This window comes from Populus trichocarpa, chromosome 7, assembly GCF_000002775.5.
Source record: "Populus trichocarpa isolate Nisqually-1 chromosome 7, P.trichocarpa_v4.1, whole genome shotgun sequence".
NCBI classification, from domain to species: domain Eukaryota; kingdom Viridiplantae; phylum Streptophyta; class Magnoliopsida; order Malpighiales; family Salicaceae; genus Populus; species Populus trichocarpa.
Genome location: NC_037291.2, coordinates 15,445,661 through 15,464,757, shown reverse-complemented (window position 1 = coordinate 15,464,757; position 19,097 = coordinate 15,445,661). Strand labels below are relative to the sequence as shown.

Here is a 19,097-nt window from a genome sequence, read left to right as displayed (position 1 = left end):
CTCCCTCATAAAAACAAAAAAAAGTCCAAATTAAGCTCCTGTTCAGGAACCTAATCAAAAAATATTCTTGAAATTAATTGCGGTCTGATTTCGGTGTTTAGGATTGAAAACACCCAAGTTGGTTCAACTACGTTGATTGAACACCAACCCCACCTCTCGATCGTTTCTGGTCAATATCCATTCCCATCTAGCCAAACCAAACTCATCCACTTTCGTGACGTTGTTGTTTTGGGCACAGATATTTTTCATCTTACAATAAAGGGTTATTATAATTATTATTATTATTATCTTTTGGATGTAGCATTCGGCACTTTTGTACAAAAACAGAGAGGAGAGGAGAGGCTCGTGAATCTTGACATTGAATAACAAACCTCACACCTTGAACGAGCTAGTGACACACGTACGGTTTGCGAAGGGGGCTGCAAGGGGACCAAGTGAAGCTCCATGGAAGCTTCCTTGGTGTAGCTGTTGAGCAAGCAAGAAAAGGGATGCCACACAAGTTCAAAAGTGGCTGGACTTGGACAGCTGTGCTAGCTGTGCTTCTCCAACGACTAGCATGCACAGTGACATATTGCCATTGACTGAGCACCAGGAAATCTCGAAGATGTAAAGATTTAAGGGCCTTGTACTATGCATGCCTTGTGGACAAACAGGGCATCATCATCAGCGGGTGTTTTAATTAATTACTGCTAGGCACATAAAGCAGCCCAATGGTGCATGATATATATAGTTATCACCACATATTCAACTCCTTGGAAAAAATAGACGCACCGCTTTCTGGTCATTTCTTCCGGCTATCAAATTCGTCAATCTTCTAAAAACTAACCTAATTCTTAAACAACATTACTTTTATTGGTGAGAAAAAAAAAAAAGGAAAAAAAAACTACAGTAACAATAAACGATCGCGTGTTTTTCTGTATAACAACATTATGCTACTTTTCTCACACATAACCATAAACGCATTTTAATCTATCTCAGATTAACTCGAACCAAAATTAAAAAAATTATATCATATTAATACATTTTCAATTAAGAACACAAACACTCCTCCTCGACCACAGCACTCATGAATAATAAGAAATTGTGGCTCCAAATGGCATAATTTGGGCCAATATAAATGAAGTAGTGGAAGTCATGGGCACCCGACGAGTGGAGTGGGCAAGCAAGGGTGGTTAGGGCCAGTATTGGTCCGAGTCGATTCACCGCATGCTGTCCCTGCACAGTGAAACCCATATCACTAGCGTAACATTTGACTTAAGAAATTGGGACCCAACCCAGCCTGCAGACCCATTTCATATGGCTCCTGCCTTGCCTGCTAGCAAGGAATGGCATTTTGGCAGGCCAGCCTAGCCTAGCAAATCACTTGTGAAATGTGTACGAGGGACATGATTTGACGTTCTCCTGTACGTACCCACCATGTTGCTTCTGCAATGCCCTCTCTCTCTCTCTCTCTCTCTCTGATTCCTTCAAACATCCCTCTCTGTTTGTTCACAGTTGGAACGTAGAAAATGATATGCTCCTAGCTGAGTCATGGCCATCTTTGGCAACTAACTAATCATCATCTTGAATATTTTTGTTAAACAAAGCACAATTCTTAAATTCTTAAAGCTCTAATTAAAATTCGTGTTTAACAAAGCAAGTTTTAATTAAAGCGAAACACAAATTAAGATACGGGGCCTAGTAAAGGTCCAAATGGCCACACCATTCTTGTCTCTCACTTGATTTGTCTGGCATGCAACGGAGAGAGAAAAGAAACCAAGGCTAAGGTCCTACAAATTAATGAAATGCCACACCAACAGTGTCTCCAAAGAAAACACTGGTGTGCCCCATATCGACAAGTTTTTTCAAGGGACCCTCGCTTCTTCTGCTTTTGATCGCTGCATGATCTCCCTTGAGGATTGCGAGCTTGCTTTTGACTGTCATGAGAGTTCAGACTAGCACTCAAGCTAGGTCTTCTTCCTGAACCAACCAGGCTATATTTAAATTAATGCTGATGGGAGCTACTTGGGAAACCCAGGAAGGGCGAGTTTGGCTGATATTACCTCGCCAAATTGCCTCTCTCTCTCTCTCTCTCTCTCTATATATATATATATATATATATATATATATATATATATATATATATATATATATTCCCAAGAGTTGATCTATCAAGCGGCGGAGCAGAGTCGTCAATGGAGGGCTTAACTGTATAATCCAACCTTTTCAACCTGGCAGCCTAACCCAGGATGATATTATTACTTTCAAATTCTCTGCTCTCGTTGTGGAGACTTGCCTTTCCTATTGAACGAGGTACACCTAATTAGCTATAAGACTAAAGGTGCGTTTGATGAACAGATGAGATTATGCATCTGGTGGACAGGGCGTGGCTGAACAGAACGGGACAAGGTTTTCTCATCGGAGATAATGTCCTAATCCACATGTCCCAGGATACTATTATCGACGTTAATATATTGTCCAATTCCACGTTCCAGAAGGGTAACCCTACAGTGCTCTGTTGTACAATATACTAGAGCCCATAGGCAAGACAACATACGGGCTGGTCTTAACACAACGCCCACGATGCAACCAGGCAATAGATTTTTCTCTTCTTCGAGATCCCTTTACTAACAAGAAAAACAGATGCAACACTATGAGCTGAGGCAAGGAAGCCCCCAGCTACCATCTGTTTTCCCAAAAACATTATATTATTATAATTATAATTATAATTAAAAAAAACCTAGAAATCAGTGAAACACGGTTCATTAGAACAATATAGTTATGATTTTGCCATTCTCAAAAAAACTACCAAGGCTTGCAGATAGGGGTAAAGTATTTTTTTTATAAAAAATCCACATTCCGATATAGCCAACAATTACACACATACACAAATAGAGGCACTGATTTCCCTGTTTAAAGATATCAGAGAAGGTGCCCACATTGCAATATAGTCAACAACACAAATGCACAAATGGAGATGCTGATTTCCCTGCTTAAAGATTGCAGAGAAGTTGATACCTTCATTTCAATAACCTTCTGATGTATTATTGTACTGACTCTCTACCAGTAAGCGAACAACAGCTACTTGAAGAAACAACTCCAGATGCTGTCTGTTTTTTATTCCTGCATACAAGGTAGGAAAAATTATTGACACGGTTTAGTGCAGGAAAAAACACAATATCATAACAGAATGTGCAACAGCAAACATGAAGAGTTGAAGGCACTTAATCCCACTATAGTACCTTGCGCATTGTCATGTTAGAAGTGGTCATACATTACCATTACTTAAAAACTAAAGGAATTCATTTGATGGTATGTTATGATTGTAGCAACTCAAGCAATTCTGCACGGTTGAGTTAACATACGCAATCCAATTATGTTAGAATAAGGTACACGATTAGGCCTCGGGAAAAGGTCATGACGTCATTGACTAGCAAGGCAGGAGAAGATGGAATAATTTACAGATGCAAATATACCGTGTCTCAACCAACATTTCATGCAGAGACCTTTAAAAGCCTTTGAAAATCAAATTAAAACAATGTCGAGCCAGATTTTGAATCAAGCCAATAAAATGTCTGATATAACAGTACAGAAACAACAATTGGGTGGCCAAGGACATCAGCACATGGAAAAAGACTGATTAAACAAGTAATCTAACAATTAAAGTACCTCGTCGTCATCGTCATCATCACCACCATCTTCTTTGCTCTTCTTGAGGCGGGTTGTCCCACCCTCCTTGCTGATGGGCAACTTCATAGCTCCAAAAGGTGTGTCCACATTAATATGTCCTTTCATGGAGTAACCAGTGCCTTTTCCTCTAATCATGTCCCAGAGTGCGGAACCAAAATCCTTAGGCTTGAAGGTGATTGGAATATCGACATAATTTATACCATTTTTATCGAGTTTGGTAGATTCTGCCAGTTCTGCACCACCAATGCTCACATTGGACAGCCAAACCTCATAATCTAAAGAATTGAGGCCCAAGTCAAAATCATTCTTATTTTCCAGCTTCAAGTGAAGCACTGCCACAGTCTCTTCAAAGGAGAACCTCTCAAATTTAATTTTCTCAATATCAATATCAGGCTTGTAAGGTACGGGGATCTCTCCAGTCTTCTCAAGTGGTAGAGTAAGCCTTCCAAAAATAGGCACATCTACAATGAAGTCAACCTTAATCCTGTAAGGAATTATACTCCCAGGCTTAATGTCATCATATGTATTTTTAATATCATCATAAACCAGATGAATTGGGATTTTGACGGTCTCCTCGCCATGTGCACGAATAGTTCCAGCATCTGGGATCAACCCCGAAATAAGTTTCCTTCCATCACTCTCGATCAAGTAGTTGATGTCAATGAGAGGGATCGGAACAGGATTTGGGTTTTTAATAAGCACATCAACAACAATCTCGGCTTTCTCAAGGTTGATTGTGGGGAAGTGAATTTCAGTAACATCTGCAGTTGGCTTCCCAAATCCAATTGCTCCCTCAATCTTTTCACCTATGTCTTGAATGAAGTCCTTCACCTTGTCAATAAATCCACCCTTCTCTTCATCTTTGTCATCCTCCTTGACATCTCTATCAACTATTTCTGGCTTGTCAGAAGAAGCCATACCTTAAAACGAGCAGCACATATTCCAAATGTTAAAGAGCGAAATAAGGACGAAGCAGTGCAATTAACCAGGAAAAGAAAGGAAAACAGAAACATATCACATAAGAGGGAATGAATAAAAAAGCAGAAGAAGAGTGCTCATGATTCATGACTGGTAAGCTAAAGATGAATAACTGCAACACAATCCTCATTGTTTTGATATATGAAATGCAAAAGTCAATACGTCTCCCTTATGAAAGAAGCAAAAAAAAATGTTAAGCTTGTGGTGAAACTCTCAAACCACCACTGTTACGGGCTACTCAAAAACCAAGGAAAATCGAACTCCGTATTGTATGGGTGAAGTTTTGGAATGGTTAATGAAATACAGTTGAGTCAAAATCAGACACAACAGCACATTTATAGGTTCAAGACTCCGACAAATACAATGCTGTAAAGAAAGAAGAGGTAAATAACAGGAAATGACTCCCATTTTCTACAAGAAAATTGACAAAAAATTATTTCGTTTTAGTTTTCTTTTTTAAGAGAGAATCGTGGTGTGATCTGAAAAATAGATGACAGTTTAGCAACTGTGGATAGAAAGATGTGTGTGCGTATGTATTAGAAAAATGGGATCAAATGTAGGATTATAAAGCAATTGACTTGATTGATTATCATACCAATTAATCAAAAGAAAAAAGATTAACAGAGATGAGTTCAGCATTACATTAATAATGTATTAATAATATTCATAAATGAAGCAAAGTAGTAATTTTAAGATCTCCTAATTATTAATCGTATGTATTAGATCATCATGAGAAAAGATGATAACTATGGAAACCGAAGTCAGAAGTATCAGTGATTCAGAAACACAATGAACTGAGATTCAGATCTGATCTGTTTCTTTCAAGTGCAGATCAAAACAGTGAGATGATGGATATTTCAACAGAACAAAAAAAATTTCAATCTTTGCATGGATCAAATACGGTACAAAAAGAAGACGAAAAAGAAAAAGAAAAAAGAAGAGGGAAGATGATGATGATGATGATCTTGTTTTGGTAGAAGAGAAAAGAGATTACCTGAAGATGAAACCGAAATCGGAGATTACAAGATACAAGCAGCAGCAGCGTATGGTTGAACGAGAGAGTGTGATCGTGTGTAATGGGAGTGGTAACGAGCAATCACGTCGCTTACAAAAAGACATAATTGACCAAAGGATGAGGCGTGTACACGTGTACTCACCGACAAAAGATCCGCGTTTTCTGTCTGAAATCTGAAAAACGACAAGTGTTCAAGTGTTAAGTAATGGATGGATGGATGGATAGAAATCCTACCACTCTAAACGGAACACGCGGCTCTCTCCATCTCAACTCAATCCACATAACAAGCACTCACGACACCGTTTCGTCACGTAAAAACCAGCTTCTGCTTCAGCTTCCCACCAATATTTATTTATTTATTTTATTTAAATTTCACAATACATGGCTGGCTGAGACAGGAACAGCATAAATATAATACAAAGCACAACCTCCTCCTCCTCCTCCTCCTCCTGCTACTGCTGCTGCTGCTCCTCCTTACATTTGATTGATTCTTATGACTGAACTGAAAAAGATAAACGTACAAAATCAACGAGGACTAACTAGTATATATTGAATCTACCAAAACTTCCATCATTTCTTCTCCTTTATGCCCTGCCCATTAATTTTTATGATCGATCGATTATGCTGCATCACTCCTCTCTCCGCCTAGCTACATGCTCCTTGAGGTGATGCATCTTTGCTGCTGCTACTCTCTACGCCTACATGCTCCTTGAGGTTGAGGATTTCTCTCTGGTACTCCATCTCTCATGATCACTGCATGCCTTCTGTTAATTTCCTCCCACTGCTTCAATCAAACAAACCACATATAATAGTACTATCAGTTTATACAAGTAATGCATCATCATCATACAAATAATGGTTGGTTTGCCATTCCTCTTCCTTATTAACTACAAGCTCTTCTACGTTTTCAATTTCTTAAAAAATCCTCTCTCAAAACTCAAAAGGTTCATTGTGCTTATTATATACATAACGGATGCATGCATGGATGCACACAACATTCTCTTGGTTCAAACTCTTAAGAGTTTTATATATCTTAGATCTGTTTTGTTATCTTGCAGAAGCATGGAGGATGGTGACCATAAAAAAACAAGATGGATTCCAATTTTTAAAGTAACTATGCACAATCTTCCATCTCCCTAATTTAATTTACTTTTAACTCTTTCCCAGCAAGCTACATGTACATGATCAAGTTAAACATTTTTTTTTCTCCTGAAAAACTGACGCCAGTGTGATTTCGTGGATATTATATTGATGTTCTCTTCAAAAACAGTTAACCACCCCATGTTTTCCAGTTACACTTTCAACCTCATGGTTTTGTCAGTTTTTCTTGTAAATTTTTTTTGTGCATAAATATGTAATACTGAAGCCTTCTGGATTGTGAGAAGAAGGGGCTCGTCTCTAGAGGAGACAGTGATACCACTTTCCAACCAGCAGCATCAATGTACGACCGTTTCAGCATGGTATAGGCACTCCTGCAGAACAAATTAAAGAGGATAAATAATTAAATTGAAAGCAAAATAGCTGAGCGAGAACAAACAGATAACTCAACTATTGTCTTCTACTTGGTAACGATACCAACCAGTATTCCTGGAGAAATTAATTAGTTATCTCCAAAGCAATCTTCTTAATTATCAACCACAACAGCATCCACTATGTATCCGTCCACAACATATTCTCTCACCCAATCAAGGCCAGTGCTCACCAGGAGACGAGCAACTTCCTTCCCAAATAAAGAAGTTTTGTTTTCTGATTAAACCTTCTAGTTTTTCCAGCACGAGCAATTTTCTCCTCAAGACTGCCCCCAAGTGACAACTCCAGACGGGTACTCGAGCTTCAAGCATTGATTCACAAGATGAGCCTGAGAAGCAAACATGATATCCTCTCTGTATTGCTCTGAAAGCCTTTGCTCCTCAGAATGGCTCAGAGTTCTCTACACTTTTGAAAACTAAATTCGGTCCAGTTGTCCTAGAACAGCATATGACCAAGCTATATTCTCAGCTGATACCTACTAAGAGTGTGTTTGGTATTGTGGTAGCTGTTGTGGTTGTGGTTTGAAAAAAATTGTTTTATAAAAAGTATTTTTAGTTGAGGTTGGTTTGAAAAAATAGATGTTTGGTTAAAACTGTGGTTGAAATTGAGGTTGAAGAAAAAGTAGTTTAATATGTTTGGTTAAGAGTGCTTTTGAAATTGAGGTTATAAAATAATTTTAAAAAATATATATTAATATTAATAGTTTTTAATTTAAATATTGTGGATTTAACTATTGCTATTACATCATGAAATAAATCATATTTTATATATATAAAAAATTATTGTTCCATTAAACTATCTACAATTCCATTACATACAGATTTCATCCGACAAGAACTACAAAATTAGGTAAAATATTATCCGGAATAAAATTGAGATTATAGTACAAGTAAATTTAATTCACCTTAAACTAATTTTTTTTTTTAAAAAAAATATTGTTCACGTTCAGTGCGAGTGAAATCAATTAACTGCACTGATTTAAAAAAAAAAAACTGTTCAGTGAACAGTGGATGCATGCCTCCACTGTTCAGTGAACAGTGAAGCATGGTTCCTTGCTTGTAACGCGCAGGAAGCAGCTCCTAGCTGCTTCCTTTTTCCTTGCGTTTCAAACACAGTATTTCATGGGATCCATGTACAGTAATCAGTGTTTGTTAATTAACCAAACATCTTGTAAAATTTGGCCGCAGGAAACGTGGACGCCACCACGTAGCCAAACGTGTTCTAAATCTGAGCACCGGAGGGCCTAAAGGTCCTTCTGCATCAAGATCTCCACTGACTTCATTGCTGCTCTCCTCATCAGAATATGATGTTTCAGCCTTTAAGGAGCACTATTGGTTTGCAGATTTATAATTAGTATCCTAAGCCTCAAGCAAAGAGTCAGCTGGCTCATATAGAGAAGCAAAAGCCTGAGCAAGCTCGTTTGAAAGTATGATATTAGTGAATAATATAATTAAATTATATCTTGAGATTTTATTTGAAAGCTCAAGTTATTGAGTTGATATGGTTCTTTGACAAGATATCAAAGCTTTATTGATCAAGCAGTCACGAGTTCAAACCTCACTATCCATATTTTATTTGATAAAAATTAAGCACAAGGTAATGTAGGCATGTACAAGTTTCATGCCGAAAGATTTTTCACTTGAGGGGTGTGTTAATAAATAATATAAATCATAACTTAGAACTTCATCTAAAAACTTAAACTATTGGGTTAAATCAGTCCTTTGACATATGAATGATCTCAGAACCCTTTTTTGACAACCGAGGACAATTCGATGAAGTGTAGTAGCAATGTCTAATGGGGATAACAGTGAATGAGTAAACCCTTTCCCAACAGTAGTAATCATCTCACCAGTGATTTCAAAACTTCCTCTACAGTTTATGCTTCCACAATCGCTCTATTGAAGTTAATCTATTTCTTACAATCAGAAGGTCCAGAGAATTGGGACACCCTTTGAACAAACTCTTCCATGGTCTTCTCCTTCTTTTCTTGAAACATGCCATCTCATAACATACTCACCATCCTAATAAGGTTACTAACATCATTTTCTAATTTAACGTCTTTCTTCAAATCAAAATCCAAATCATCTTTCAAATCAAGTCCTTAACTATCTTAACCTTACTCTTATCGTTAATGTGTTGTAAAGTTAGTTGACTGGTGTTAGCTTAAAGTTAACTAGAGTTGGATGTGTGTTAAGTTAAGTGTATTATTTTATCTAAATAGTAGGGCGCATGGGGCTAAAAATTATTTAAGTGAATGACAGTAGGTACAACTGAAAGCTAGGTTGAAAATAGGTAGAAACTAGTGCTGTGAGAAAAAAGAAAAAACAATAGCAGTGTGTGTCTTCCTCCATTGTAAGCCCTCTCTTGTGTGAGTTTTGTACCATAAAATTACAGCAATGATATGCTATGCTTAAGTGTGGTTTGAGAGTGTTTTGTGAGACTCATTGGTTGTAGAAACCACTAAATAGATTGGTATCAGAATAGAGGTCAAAGAGAAGCTTTATCTAAGATTAAAGGAGGAAGAAAATGTCCAAAGAAGGTTGCTCAAGTTGGAGTCCAACATTCAATATTCAAAGGAGACAATTATGAATTTGGAGCATAAAGATTAAGACTTTACTCATCTCTCTTGACTTGTGGGAGATGATGGATGTAACATATGAAGAATATAAAGATAATGACGATATTCTCGTAGCACAGCTCAAAGATTTGAAAGCAAAGAGGATTAAAGATGCAACAACCCTTGGCTTGATTTAAAAAAGAGTTAATGATCCTATTTTTCCAAGAATCATGAGAGCCACAAATGCAAAGCAAGCATGAAAAGACTTTGCAAAGTGAATATGAAGGTGATGTGAATGTAAAAGCTATTATCCAAAGTCTTAGAAGAGAGTTAGAGAATATGAAAATAGAGGAAAATAAAGCTGTTGATAAGTTTTCTAATATGAATCTAAGGTTGTTAATCAAATGAAGAGTTGTGGTGAGGATATTAGTAATAGAAGAGTTATAGAGAAAGTGTTGATTAGCCTTCTAGAAAAGTTTGATCCTATTGTGACAATTATAGAAGAAACTAAAGATTTGTCTAATTTGAGTGTTCATGAGTTGATGGGTTTTTTGAAGTATTATGAGAAAATATTAGTTAAGAGGAGTGAGAAGTCCATAGAAAATGCTTCCAATCAAAGCATACTCTTAGTAAACATGACCATGAGAAAAGATCTTTTAGTAATGTGAGAATAGGTGTTGGATCCTTTAGAGGTGAAGGATATGAAAGAGGTAAAAGTAGAGGATTGGGTAGAAATCAAAGGGGTAGAAGAGAAACAAATTTGAGCAATAGCTATAGTGATGCTAGAAGATGTTATACTTGTAATAGATTAGGCTATAAGTCTAAGGATTGTTGGTATAAAAGGGAGATATAATGTTTCAATTGTAAATGGTTTGATCGCTTAGCCAAAGATTGTGGTGTGAGGAAAAATTAATAAACACATGTTACCAAAGATAAGGAAGGTGATGGAAGCATGTTTTATGCTAGTCAAAGTGGCATAGAAAACAAAAAGGGACAATGACTCATTGATAGTGCTTGTAGCAAAAACATGTTCAATAACATTGATACAATGAGGCAAACTAGAGTAAAGATTGAGAATGAAGAATTTATGAGTACAAGTGGTCTAGGTACCATTAGATTTGAAACTAAAAAGGGAAAATAGATGATTTATAAGGTAATGTACCACAAACTGACCAAAATTTATTGAGTGTTGCGCAACTTATGGAGCATAGTTATTCATTGCATTTTGAAGGCTAATATTGCACCATTTATGATAAAACTCTAAGGAGGCAAGTTATGGCAAGTTTGAAGATGGTGAATAGGTGTTTTTCACTTAACTTAAAGTGTGGAAAAGATGTAACTTTGAAGATGGATTTGGTTGATGATTCAAGGCCATGCCATAAGAGACTTGATCACTTGAATTTGGTAGCCTTAAATTACTTCACCAAAAAAACATGATTCAAGGACATCCATTCATTCAAGAGATGAAAGATGCTTGTGATGGATGTGCTCTTAGGAAACATCATCAACAATCATTTCCAAGAGAAGTAGCATGAAGAGCTAAGAATGTACTTGAGTTGGTGCACACTAACATTTATGGTTCGATGTTCACTCCATCTCATTTTCAAAATAGGTACTTTGTGTTGTTTATTGATGACTATAATAGAACGACATTGATGTATTTTATTAGGCAAAAATCTAAAGTTGCTATAATTTTCAAGAAATTTAAATGTCTGAAAAACAATATGGTTATTGCATAAAAGTGTAAAGAAGTGATAGGGGTAAAGAGTACACTTTATGATAATTTTCCAGGTTTTGTGAAGATGAAGGTATTGAGAGGTAACTTACTGTTCGTTACACACACCAACAAAATAGAGTTTCAAAAAGGAAGAATCAAACCGTGATGGAGATGGCAAAGTGTATATTGTATTCGAAGAAGCTACCTTAGAATTTTTTGGCTGAAGCAGTGTATACAATTGTTTATTTGATTAACAAATGTTTTATGAAGGCCGTTTAGGGTAGCACATCATTTGAAGTTTAGAGTGAAAGAAAACTATATGTGAATCATTTGAAGGTATTTGATAGTATTTGCTATGCTCAAATATCTAAAGAGAAGGGGCGCAAGCTAGATGAGACAAGTGAGAAGTAGTGTATATTTGTTGGCTATAGCTCAATGTCTAAAGGTTATAAGTTGTATAACTTGAATACAAACAAAGTGATTGTTAACCGATATGTGATTTTTTATTTTCTGTGTTACTTGAATCCTTTGGGTTTTTCAGCTTTTAAACTTTTTCTTTCTTGCCCAACATTCTAGAGTTAATTATAAGCTAGTCCTTGTAGTTTATCACAATTAATTAAACAGTCTCTTGACTAACTTTGGGAAGAAATTTGTGCCCTTCCTAATTCCTAAAATATGGTCATTCGTGAGGCATAATTTGCACATGTAAGATAGTTTAAGGACGTAAAATGTGTGAAAAGTATCAAAAGTTCATAGCTGTAGAAAATCACTGAAAGAATTAAATTTTATTGTCAATTGCATGTTGAATGACATTCCAAGTGGCATAGAGATCACTCACTCCTCCAAAAAATGTCAGTATACATTTTGTTTTAATCAAATTGAGAAATAAAAGAATGATAATCATGTTGTTCAACGTTCAAACATATCATAAAATGCTGCCATCTGGGATCACTGCACTCTCTAGAACCACCACTATTCCTCCACTGATTATGTAGCCATTGGCCTCCCTGTTGCTTTCTTGCACATTGTCTTTGTTAATAATCTGCATAACATAATTGCATGGATGTTACACCAGTAAGGAATGACAGGAACTCAATACTCAGTCCCACAGAGACAATCCTGTTTTAATAATGCCTTGGACTTGCACCTTGACATTCTGAAATCGATTGTATTTTTGTGTACATGACTAGCTTTGGCATTGTATTTGGTTGCTAATTTGATATGCTTAGATTTTACATACCATTACATTTCTGCCAATCCTTGCATTCTTATCTATAATAGCTTTCTTTATGTGAGTCTCATCACCAATTCCTATCGGAATTGCCATGCCCTCCTTGCTACTCCTTTGGATATAGTCTTTCTGTTGAACAACCACATTTCAGTTGGTCATACATAATTGGAGGAATGTGTGCAAATATGCATAGGTTTTTTACTAGAAAATGTGCTTATATTTCTTTTGCAACAGGAAAAAGTGAAAGGTTATTAAAAAAAAAGAAAAAAGAACCACCCTTACTTGATAGATATCAGAGCCCATGATGACTGAATCTTCAATGATGGCCTTTTCTCCAATGGTTGTCCTCATACCAAGAACTGTTCCTTTTATCTTGCACCTCTACTCTTAATTAAGGCCAAAGGCACATTTTCAGGAAACAAAAGCAAGACAGATTCAGAAACAAGATCAAACACAATCTACGACAGCATATTCCTTACTTTGGGCAGAAGGGAGAAACATGGGAGGGAGATGGAAATGTTATTCTTACATTAAGGATGCAACCATCTCCAACCACACTGTCTGTTATGACAGCATCAATTATAGTAGATGGAGGCAGATAGCGAGGCATGGTGTATAGAGGAGCATCTTTATCGTAGAAGCTGCTAGGAAAGAAATGAAGTTTGTGTTCGTTAGTGAGAGGCCATCATAGGTGTTATACTTTCAGCCTTCCTCGAAGAGAAAACACTGACTTGTATCCCATGTTTAATCCCTTTATGCATTCCATGTTTGCTTGATAAAATGCTGCAATGCTACTCATGTCCTCCCAGTATCCATCAAATGCATAAGCTTGAACCTGCTCCATGCACGTAATCAGCACCTTCTCATGAATCAAAGCTCATAAAAGAAACGGAAACATCATTACATATTTGGACAGAACAAATGAATTTTATTACATAGAAACAAAAGTTAATGTCAAAATTAATGCCTAATTAGCTAAATCTAGTCAGACCTTCATTCCAATCGAAATTGCGCCAGGTATCACTTCAGTTCCGAATTCATTTGCCTGGGGGAAGTATTCATTTAGAAGCTTTGTCATAGTATTTCTATTAACAAGATAGATCCCCATGCTTGATAACTTCCTATAAGCATTATCATTGAATGCTTGGGAACTTTGAGCCTGCAGTTTAGCAGAGATTATTTAGAGAACATGATCCCCACTGGGTTTTGCAGTATCATAACTATATGGAGGAGAATATTACTGAAATCAACTTACCGAAGGGACAATCATTGGCTCCCTCTCTGACTTCACGTGGAACTCTGCAACTTCATTTAGTGAATTCACTTTTAATGTGCCAAAACCTGGGTCTTGATCTCTTGTTGAATTCAAAGCTGCAATTGTTATATCAGCCTGGCTTCTTCGATGAGTTTCTACTAGTTTCTGGTAGTCCATTCTGTAGAGATGGTGGCCAGGAAGGACAAGAAACTCGGACACTTGGTGCTCTTCCAGTACCCACAAGCACCTTCTTATAGCATCAGCAGTTCCCTGATAAAAACAAATTAAACAGAAATGATCACATTGGCTTTGTGGATCGTAGTTTGGCCCCTCATGGAATAGAAGCTATAAGCATCGAGTACAAATGTGTTATGAAAGTAGACCAGCTAGTAGACCTGAAACCAGCCTTGCTCTTCAAGACTCTGATATGCTGCAATAACTTCAACAAACCCATCTTTTCCAAGGCCTAAGCCAGAATATGCTCTTGAGAGGTGAGAATTGAGATAAGTAGAGTTATATTGTGTTAGAGCATATATCTTGTTTATGTTACTGTTAATACAGTTGCTGATAACTGCATCAACGATTCTGTACTTTGCTCCTAACGGAATGGCTCCTTCTGATCTTCTCTTTGTCAATGGATAGAGTCTTGACTCTGATCCGTCTCCAAATACAATAGCTGCAACACTCTGCCATAGATGAATTCTCAAACATTATACACACATGCTAAGCATTTCCAAACCTTGGCAAAAACTACATTTACAAACTAAATTGTAGCTTTCATTTTAAAGTTATATATATCGATTGGAAGATCAATAGCAGAAAGTTGAAACTAAGGCAGGCAAAAAAAGAAGAAAAATTGACCTGATTTACTGGAGAGAATGAGGATATGGGGTGTTGAGGTTGCTGAGAATTGGATATGAACAAACTTGGCAAAGAGAAAGAAGATAAAGTTGTTAAATGTTTTCGACTACTAGGAGCCAATTCAAGGATGGAGAACTTTGCTTGGGGATTTACAGGGGTGGGACCAGAAAGCTGCAATATCACCATGTCAAGAGAGAGCAATAGACCGTATGATGTATCAGTGTATGAAGATGAACCCTCAGTCAAAATTATGATCTTTCAATGTATATTGCTTAGCATCTTCTCTCTGCATTGCAGATTTAAAAGAGTCGAATGGAAGAGAATATTTTGATTTCTTCTTCCTGCTGGCTATTGCAAAGAGAAATCTTCCTTGCATGGCTTGTATTTGCAGACTGTGCCAGACATAGTCACAAAAAAAGCTAGCCGTAACTCATACTTACAAACTGTGCCAGCATAATGACAAGCTTTCACGGTTCATGTGGGCAGCTTTGTTTGTGATACTATGTTTAACTTTGATTCTAAGCTTCGTGTCGCCTTTTTTTTCGTTTAATCTTTATTCCTTGGCTCGATTGCGTTTTGTTCACTTTATTTGTTCGTCTTAGCCAAGTTAATGGTACATAACAGCCCCACGACAAGAGCATTAGACCACCCGATAGATTTACCACATTGTCCTTGCAGCCTTCTGAGAATGGCTCTCGCTTCATTTCCCTTGTCCTTTGTTTTGGGACAAAAGAGAAAGGGCAACAAGCAAGATTGATTGGGACAGTTTGGTCATTTTGTCTGAGAAGGAAGCTTGAAGGGCAATAGCTGGTGCCTGGCATTTTGGAATAGAGTGGTTATCAAGGAAGGCATTGTCTCAGGTTCATGGGGTTATGGCCAGCCGTCTCTTTTTCTCTCTTTGTTCTTTTCATTCTTCCATCCCCTCATCTGCACATTTACAATACAGCGTAGCTTCATGGGGAATTCTGTTTTCTGCATTCCTTTTCTTCACATGCAGAAAACAGCTACAAGATGGCCGGAGTGAGAAATATTATGGCTGTTCTGTTCATGAAATATTAAGGCAGTATTCTCCATTGGTGAGGAGACAAGGAGAAATAACGTAAGACAACGAACACAGTTCCCAAAGAACTAACAGAATAATAAATAATCCTTTCGTTCATCTTTCTTTCCAGAAATAGCTTTAAGGCATTTCTTGTCAAACTTAGGTAGTTCTATCTATTCATATTCATTTGACATGTCAAGATATGTGAGCAGTTAACATAGTTCTGTGATGTCTCTTCCATTGCCTATGCAATTTCATGAATTAAGGAAAATAATTGCAATAGACAAATGGCTGACTATCATCTGAGATGTTGAGGCTGCCCATTTGTTGTCTCATCAAATTCTCAAAAAATTCTAGCAGTTTCGAAGAAAATGAAAATACAAGTTCAGTCATTCCCAGGACAAGATGATACTGGGTATAAAGGATTTGATAAACTCTCCTCAAAGCGACAGTACCATTACTTTAGATGGTGCTCAAACAAGGATGCCATCTCAATCTGCAATACAAAACAAATTAAAAAAAAATTAATTAAATTATCCAGTCAAAAGATTCAAAAAGGTAATTTATTTTCTTGTCTTGTTATATCTCAGCCAGGAAGAAGTACAACTAGTGATTCCAAATTTTTAGATAGATCAAGTTGTTATATTACTAGCAAAAGGAAATAACCATGGTGTGATAAGAACAAAATGGACTTCATTGTATCTTTATGTCTTGGCATCAATGAAACAGTTCTCACATTGACAAGAAGTAGAGGGTACATCAGAAACCAAGTAGAAAAGCTTATTGAACCATTGCATGCATTAAGAATGTAAATTTTGAAGCATGAGCCTAAAGGACAATGGTCTCAGCTGAGCAACTAGGCAACACTTCTTTGCACCACCCACAACACCTCACAAAACTCAGTTCTGCTACTAAGAATATATTGTTTACTGACAACCAAGTAGATGAACACTCACCCTCCACCTCCTATCCCACTAAGTTTTAATGAAGGAAGAAATATGCTGAAGAAAATTGAGAAAGAAATTAAGAATAAGCATGCTGGCAGAAGACACAGAATTAAATACTAGAACATAATTAATCAGTGCACACGCACTTATCCAAAGCATTTAACAGCATATAATCAACTTACTGCTGTCAGAGCAGCCTCAGCACCCTTATTCCCCGATTTTCCACCAGCTCGATTTATCGCCTGCAATTATCAAAACAAAAGTTCTCAGATGAAACATTCTTGAAAGAAACCTATGGGTCTTGGTTTTATTTAAATGCTTCTTTCACCTGTTCCATGTCCTCGCATGTCAGAACACCAAATACACATGGAACCCCTGCAAATTCTCAAGAAAAAGCATCATCAGTTTTTCACTGGGAAGTGGGAAGCCTTTCAACAAAAATGGAGAGAGCAGCAGTAAACTGACAGGCAGCAGAAGCAAGATCATTTCCTTAAGGGTTGACGAAGCAAGTATGTGTTACATTAAAGGAGAACGCAATTTCTCAGTTCTCCAAGTGATAGGCAGAAACAGAACATATTTGATGCTAAATGACATCTACAGAATAAAGAGTTGGTTGTGTGTGACGATGCACACTCTTACACACGTGTTTGATGTGTGAAGAACATTAGATGAGAGTGTTTCATCAGTTTTGCCAAGTATTACACGCACCACAGTAATATTTGATGCAATAATGACAACAACAACCACTCTTAATAGGTGATTGCTAGCATATTTGAGCCCATGTTGCCTTTCCATATTCACTTTACAATATGACATAATATGTCACAGAAACTTGTACAGAATAAGGTAATTACTACAGTCAAGGACAAACTTTTAAAACCCTGGTCAACAGAGAACAACATCGTTTCAAAACCAAGCAATAAAACCAGCAGAGTGTAACTACCAACCTGACTTTAAACCAGCAGAAAGGACTCCAGATGCTGCTGAATTAGCGACAGCATCATAGTGAGTAGTATCACCTCTTACCTATCATTAACAACAAGAAAATAATTCACATATCAGGGTCAGCCTGTAAACATGTGCTTCAATGAAAGAAAAATGAGGAGGAAGCCACCCCTCCTAACGCATTTCACTACTAACATTTCATCAAGTAATAACTTCTTTCAAGGTTATGAAGAGAAATCATTCATACCACAGCTCCAATGCACACAACCGCATTATATTTTCCCGACTTGCCTAGCCTTTCTGCAACAATGCCTATTTCAAAACTACCGGGAACCCACACAACCTGAAGAGAAATACATGAAAACAACCCTAATCAAAATTTACAAACAAAAAGAAAGCAAATTCGAAAAAAAGCTTCTAAAATAAAACAGTTTGCCTACATCAATGTCTTCTTTGACTGAATATTTCTTGAAAGTTGCAACAGCTCCCTCTAAAAGTGGCCTTGTAATAATCTCATTGAACCGGGCCACGACCTTTGAATGTTGTTTCCAATCATCAATGTCAACAAATTACAACAATCAATTCAAACGAAAACCTAAATAAACTGTGAAAAGAAAAAAGAAGAAAAACTCACCACTGCAAAGCGAAGTCCCTCAGTTCTGGTAACTGACCCTTCCAAGTGCCTAACAGCTGCTGTTCCCACCAAGGATGGCCGCCCTTTCCTCTCGAAGGCAATGCTAATCGTCCCAAATCCTGAAAAGTTTTGAAATCAATATCACAAAAAAACGATCTTTCTCAATTACTATCCAAGCTGAGAAAAATACTCAACATTAATTATCATAGATTGCAGTAGAGTTGAATCCCAATGAAATTAACATCATAAGAAATCATCTTTCACATTAATTGATACTAGTAATTTGGATTGAAAAAGAAATGGCTCACCAGTAGAAGAGGAAGAGAAGGATAATTGCGTTGGTTTCTGATGGGGAGGCAAAAAGCTCCGATTTTGATGGTGAAAAAGAACTGAATTCGATATTAACGCTTTGGTTGAAGCAGACAGAAAAGCCATTTCCCTTTTCTTTTGATTCTCTTAAGACAAGAAAAGAAAAGATTTTGGTGATTGACAAGAGAAAATGAAAGAACCTATACAAAACCCCACTTAATCTCCCTCAGTCTTAAGCTTAAGACACATGCCATAAATGGATTGTCAACATTGGATCCGAACCCGGGTTTTGTTTGCTGGTTGCAAACGTGAAGTCCATTTCTTTCTTACAAAACGACCGTTTTCATTTTGAAAGGTCTGACATCAATCTAGTGTTTTTATTTTTGGATCAACTCGAGTGGCTTGCT

The 19,097-nt window shown here is 37.0% G+C and overlaps 3 protein-coding genes across 3 annotated transcripts; all 3 read right to left on the bottom strand.

Annotated features, from left to right (window-relative positions):
* Positions 1–2,801: 2,801 nt before the first annotated feature.
* Positions 2,802–5,818, bottom strand: LOC7465602 (desiccation-related protein At2g46140). The gene is made up of 3 exons (XM_002310337.4): positions 5,642–5,818; positions 3,649–4,589; positions 2,802–3,102 (listed from the first exon to the last, which is right to left on the bottom strand). Exons 2-3 carry the CDS (start codon positions 4,585–4,587, stop codon positions 3,097–3,099), a joined length of 945 nt encoding a protein of 314 aa, XP_002310373.2. The 5' UTR covers positions 4,588–4,589; positions 5,642–5,818; the 3' UTR covers positions 2,802–3,096.
* A 6,426-nt stretch (positions 5,819–12,244) lies between these two features.
* LOC7465604 (inactive glucose-1-phosphate adenylyltransferase small subunit 2, chloroplastic) lies at positions 12,245–15,313 on the bottom strand. The gene is made up of 9 exons (XM_002310339.4): positions 14,814–15,313; positions 14,348–14,638; positions 13,953–14,222; positions 13,689–13,856; positions 13,429–13,532; positions 13,227–13,338; positions 12,980–13,078; positions 12,707–12,826; positions 12,245–12,508 (listed from the first exon to the last, which is right to left on the bottom strand). Exons 1-9 carry the CDS (start codon positions 14,997–14,999, stop codon positions 12,392–12,394), a joined length of 1,467 nt encoding a protein of 488 aa, XP_002310375.2. The 5' UTR covers positions 15,000–15,313; the 3' UTR covers positions 12,245–12,391.
* Positions 15,314–15,947: 634 nt separating this feature from the next.
* LOC7465605 (6,7-dimethyl-8-ribityllumazine synthase, chloroplastic) lies at positions 15,948–18,833 on the bottom strand. The gene is made up of 8 exons (XM_002310340.4): positions 18,690–18,833; positions 18,382–18,500; positions 18,188–18,280; positions 17,995–18,090; positions 17,750–17,828; positions 17,131–17,177; positions 16,985–17,044; positions 15,948–16,351 (listed from the first exon to the last, which is right to left on the bottom strand). Exons 1-8 carry the CDS (start codon positions 18,814–18,816, stop codon positions 16,313–16,315), a joined length of 660 nt encoding a protein of 219 aa, XP_002310376.2. The 5' UTR covers positions 18,817–18,833; the 3' UTR covers positions 15,948–16,312.
* Positions 18,834–19,097: the final 264 nt, after the last annotated feature.